Source organism: Olea europaea, unplaced genomic scaffold (genome assembly GCF_002742605.1).
Source record: "Olea europaea var. sylvestris unplaced genomic scaffold, O_europaea_v1 scaffold2260, whole genome shotgun sequence".
NCBI classification, from domain to species: Eukaryota; Viridiplantae; Streptophyta; class Magnoliopsida; order Lamiales; family Oleaceae; genus Olea; species Olea europaea.
The window spans coordinates 115009-121179 of NW_019240654.1; the positions used below are offsets into that span (position 1 = coordinate 115009).

At 34.7% G+C, this 6171-nt stretch overlaps 1 protein-coding gene across 1 annotated transcript; it reads left to right on the forward strand.

Annotated features, from left to right (window-relative positions):
* LOC111381127 (putrescine hydroxycinnamoyltransferase-like) lies at nt 1–1216 on the forward strand (the record flags this gene model as incomplete). The annotated part of the gene is made up of 1 exon (XM_023004868.1): nt 1–1216. A coding segment is annotated over one exon (1056 nt), but the record flags the coding sequence as incomplete, so codon positions are not given.
* Nucleotides 1217–6171: the final 4955 nt, after the last annotated feature.

The window sequence follows — 6171 nt, forward strand, 5'->3', positions numbered from 1 at the left end:
CTTCTCAATGATGAGGGTGTTAAGTTTGTTGAGGCATCGGTAGATCGCTCTCTTGATCAGGTGATGCCCTTTAGACCTTCGGCATCTTTGCTAAGCCTTCACCCTAGCCTCGAGGGTGTGGTGGAGCTTGTTCAAGTTCAACTTACAACCTTTATATGTGGCTCGTTGGTTGTTGGATTCACCGCAAACCACCTCGTGGCTGATGGACACTCGACTAGCAATTTCTTGGTTGCTTGGGGCCAAGCTTGTCGAGGACTCGAAATTAATCCACTCCCTTTGCATGATCGCACAATATTCTCCCCACGAGACCCTCCTATATTCGAGTTCGAGCATAAAGGATTTGAATATATCAACAAAAAACTAAAGAAAGTTTATCCTCTAATCCATAACGGTGTCGATGACATTGTGGCTCACAAAGTTCATTACTCGACAGCATTTCTTGCCAAGCTTAAGTCCAAGGCTTCTTCATTGAATGGAAACAACAAGCCATTCAGTACTTTTGAGAGCCTTTTGGCACATCTTTGGAGAACCATAACAAGGGCCCGTAGTCTAAGTGAGCATGAAGTCACCCAAGTGAGAATATCTGTCGACGGACGCCACCGGCTAAACCCTAAAGTTCCAAACTACTTTGGAAATTTGGTACTTTGGGCATTTCCAAAAGCCAAAGTGAATGATCTTTTAAACCAGCCTTTACCCTATGCAACAAAGCTCATTCATGATGCAGTCGTAAATGTGAATGACAATTATTTCAAATCGTTCATCGACTTCGCAAATCATAAGGTAAAAGAGGAAGAACTTGTTCCAAATGCAGTGGCTGATACAGAAGAGTCCATATTATGGCCTAATTTGGAGGTTGATAGCTGGCTAAGGTTTCCATTTTATGAGCTAGATTTTGGATGTGGAGGGCCTTATATTTTCATGCCCTCTTTCTTCCCAACAGAGGGCATGATATTTCTTCTTCCATCCTTCATACAAGATGGAAGCATAGATGTCTTCGTTCCTCTCTTCAGGGACAATTTAGAAACCTTCAAACAAATTTGCTATTCTCTAGACTAGATTCATTAATTACTGCATGCATAAATCACACACAAAAAGTTAATTTTGTTTTTCAATCTTTTTTGCTTTCAAATTATTTGGAAGTGGGACAGAAGTTACATATATCATATATGTGTTTTGTAATTTTTTAAATCATAATGGAAATAATTTCGTTACAGCATATTGAATATTCGATTTCTAATATTGTATTTTGTTACCTTTTTATGGACAATTTTGTCTAGGATTTTGTTCCTCGGACGTCGTTTATCTAGGGAAGTCACAAACGTGAATATAAAAATTGAAAAATCATAAATATTAGATATGTTTGGTGGCATTCTAACTGCTCTACTTTGAGAATAATTGATTAATTTATTTAATCATAGCAAAAATCTCTTTTATTGCTCACTTCAACATTTCAGCTTTTATCTTCCAAATTTATCATTCACGTTACCGCATGCATGCATGCATGCATGCAAGCAATATTGATCAAAGAGTATGAATTTCCACCTTTCCTCTTTTCTTCTATTTTATTTTTTATTTTTCAATATTTAGTTCATCGACGAGTCTGTGTCCAGTGCTACAGAGTGTAGCCACGGGTGTGCAAAAAATATTATACTAAAATTCATGTCTGTATAACTAGCTATTCCTTGGAACCCCAGAGAGATCGTGGGTTTCTTTTTATCAAAATTATGAGTTCATCTGTTATAGAAACACGAGATTTACAGACATTGCCTTCCAGATCAATGGATTATGGATGTTTTCCTTTATTTATTTTGAAATATTAATAAAAGAATAACTTAGCTAACAAAGTATTATTCTAAGAACTTGAACTGAACTTTTCAGTTATGAAGACCAAATATTTTAACTTGTTCGAGACGATGTCCATTAAATTGAACTAGTTCAAGTCAGGGAAAGAATTAGACTATCTCAAACTTTATTAATTCTAGTGGAAGGAATTAATCATTATCCCACGAAGAAGATTACTAAGTCCAATCTAGTATGAAATACACAAGTTTTGAAGTTTCTGAACAACTAACACTATATAATTACCAATATAATTATCTTACATTTGTAATTGGATATTATTTTAGTCCATGTTGAAGTACATTTATGGAATTATTGTTGAAGGTAAAATTTAATAAAATATATGAATATTCTCTTTGACAATTTAAATTAAGTGCCTTTGGTATTGATTTTTCTCTTCAAATAATTAAATTTTTGACCATTAGCTGTTATTTTTATCTTCTTCTCCCACGGGTAAGATTCACTTTTCTCTCTAACGGTCAAAAAATCAATTTTCAAAATTATTATCGAACAAGCCCTATATTACATGTATGAGGTGGTTTAGTGTAGGCTGGCAATTGGCCTTGGCCGCCCACTTGCTTGGTGAGCCAGCTCGGCTCAGTTCATCACAAGTCCATGTGTCAAACTGAACTCCGCAAGTAAAACCCGTGAGCTTCGCAAACCAACTATCGTAGGTTCATTGGCTTGCCTACAAATCTGTCCTTTTTCCCTTATATTCTTATTTAATTACATTAAATTAATTTCCTTTTTTGTAGTGCGTTTAAGTTTTTCTGTCGTTTCTCTTTATATTATGTCTAAGAAAAAAATTCAAAAAGCTCGTCGACTATCCGACTCGACTTGGCTTTTCAAGGGAAAGGCCCCTTGCTGAGTTTGGGTGGCTGGCTCAACTCGATTCATTATCCCCTATTCAACATATCATTAAATTAAAGTTCACAAAATTCTTAAATTCAAGCTTCACCTCCACGTACCTGGATTTAAAAAAACTCATTATACATTTGATAAAACAAAAATTGAATCAGATATCATGTTACTGTCTTTTACAATTTTTATTTTTTATTTTTTTTAAATCATAAATTCTTCTCCATGGACGTTGAATATGTAAATCATATTTTGGATATCCCATTGCAACCCAGCTAATTACTTAAGAATATTATTATCAAATGCAATGAATTAACTAATGTAAATTGTGGACTACTTCTAGACCATTAATTAATATTATTATATAATATCAATTAATCTAATTAATTAAAAAATATACTTATTTCCAACCTAACCAATGTCACATTTTCCTTTGAAATAATGGCATATAAATAGTTGACCTTGCCAGAACTCAGCAAAAGCATTTAAAATTTTGGAAAAAGTTCATAAAATCCTACCCAAGATATTCCACCGATTTTTATTTCATTTAAGGCGGTGGCATTTCTAATGCAATAATTTATTCACTTATTGCTTTATATTAATCCATCGCAACAATGCGACATGTGACCCCATATATAAGAATTTTGGGTAGTATGGTTGTGACACAAATTATACTCAATTTTGTGGCCTATCTGGTTCCATCTTATCTATAGATAAAACTGGGAACTAATTTTTTTTTTTAAAAATGGGAACTAATTTTTTTTTTTTTTTTTTTTTGGCATTCTATTATAATAGAAAATACATTTCATGACGATCACTCTCGAGACTAAAATAATGATTTTATACTCCTTTAGAGATTATTTTACTAAAAAGGATAAATTTCGTATCATTCGAAAAATTAGTATTGTTATCTTGTAAAAAATTCTTGTAAATTCAATTAAAAAAATGACATTCTTTCAAAGACAAGGAATTTATTGAGAAAAAAGTTGAAAATAATAGTTGAATTACGTGATGGAACTGTAATTCTCCTCCTTCCATGATATGACATTTATCTTATTAGTAGTTGCTTGGTCTCTATCTATATTGTGGGGTTGTTTAACAATTTTCTAAAACATGGATTTTTATTTTTATTTTGTTGTTGTTGTGCTGAACTGGTTCTGTCCTAATAACGACGGGTAAAATTGAATTTTAACCAATTAAGAAGTTGATAAAATTTTAGAAAAGTTCTATCAAATTATTGTGCCGGAAATATTTACAAACGGTTTAAATTACAAATAAATAGAAATTAGTAGTAGATAAATAAGTGATACTTGTGGATCTCCAAACATATGTTTAAGAATTTTAAAATGAAAAATCGAAAACATTGCGTTAAGAAAAATATGTACCTTTGGAAATATCCTTGAATTCACAAGTACCCGTCGTAGATCGAGATATCATTCGATCCCGTACATGTGTAATCATGACAATGATATTATTGAAACTTGTTTTAATATGAATTATTATTGAGAATTCAACATGGTCACGGACTCACGGGAGTGGTTTTGGAAGAGCTGGCACAATCAAATGAATGTTTTCTTGTCACCAAATTAAATTCGACTTTTTAACGATTTTGAACAAACGAAACAGATCTTGTCCTCCGCGTATTTACGGATTCTGGCCCAATGTTAGACGTGCTTCATTCGTAGGGGCTTACGTCACAACTGTAATATAGTATTTAACTTATTTTCACGTGGAATTTGAGCATGATTTATTCCGCAATTTACGTGTTAAAAAGGATCACGGAATACTATGATGCTTTTAGGTAATATACAAGAATTCAAAAAGCATTATAAGTCCACGATCAAAACCTTCTAAAAGAAAGATTCAGTAGGTTTTGATCCAATATGAAACTAGGCATATTTAGGTGTTGACACACGAAAAGTTCAGCCCAAGTCGAATAGTCCAAGAAATGAAGTACAATTGAAAAATCCCCAAAATCAAATAGTCCAAAGAACGACCCAATTAGGCAATGCAAGATAAAAGCCCAAATAGGGAAGCCCATGAACGCGGTAACACCATCGCCCAAAGTTGCAAGTCGCCCAAGATTTGAGCGAACGAATTGCCATGCAGTCGTCCAGAGCTGTGACCCTGCTCTCGTTCAAACATTCGAGTCGCCCAACATCTTAGCAAACATAAGATGTTATGGTTACCCAAAAGTGCAGTTAATGAAGCAGTTATTGGGTAGTTCTATCACGTTCCACGATTAAAGGAATTCAATTGAAAACGGTTGAACGACAAAAAGTAATGGCAGCAGTTAGAGAATGCAGTTCCATGATAAGTTGGCCACTACGAGGAAAGTGGGCAGTTATAAAGCGATTAAGCATTTTTTAAGCAGTTGATCACGAAGAGATCATCCAGGGAGTATAAAAGGAAGAAAAGATATAGAGCAAAAGGACCCCGAATCAAAAACTTTCAAATGGAGAATATGTAACTTTAAATTTCTTAGCTTAGATTTAAAAACTTCTTTTTCAATAACTCGTGTGCTTGCGCCCCTTGGAGGCATTCTGTTTTTATTTTCCAATTGTAAAGTCATCGCCAATAAAAACACCCCTTTTTGGGATTTTGTCTCAAAAGGTTTGTCCCTTACACAATCGTCTGATTCCTTTTTAATTGTTAGTGACTAAACCGCGCGAAACAATTTGACACGCCCAGTGGGACAGTGGTGTTTGGTATTAAAGATACAAAAGGTGAAACAATATGCCTCAAAGATCCGATAAGAAAGCAGCAAATCAGGGAGGAGTCCAGTCTGTGATCGAACGATGTGAGAAGTAGCATAGCTCTCCATGAACAGATGGACAGAATCAGAGCAGTAACAGTCGTTACGAATCAATGGCAGAGTTGAGTCCTCGAACTATGCGTGCACTGCTTGGAGAACTCACACAACATGTCGTTGAACAGGTAAATCTTCGAAATATTCATAATATGGAAAGATTTATCCAGAATGAGAATGCACATTATGACAATATAGTCAAACAACTGAATACTTTGAATGAAATAATGAATAAGTTAGTAGGCCAAATTTGTCAACCAGTTACGCCTCTTGCAAACCATTTTCAAACTAGGACAATTGTGGGACATAATCCCCCAGTCCTAAATCCAAGTCAAGGGGTAGAACCACATTTTGGTCCCTCTACTTCAAACCAAGGGGATGGTGTAATACCAAATCAGAATAATGATAGTGGTACGCCTAACTTGGGGGGTAATCCAAATGTAAGAGATAATGTCCTAAATAACGGGCAAAATACCCCACGTGTTAATGAGAGAATAAATGTTCAGACTAATAGTAACAATGACCCAAATCATGGTAACTTTATTCCTAATCAAGGACCAAATATCAGGCCTCAAGCAAATCAACCGGTCAACCAACCTGTAAGGATTCCATATGACCCCCAACGTCATGTTGAGAAATCAGATTATGGAAATCGTACAGGACCA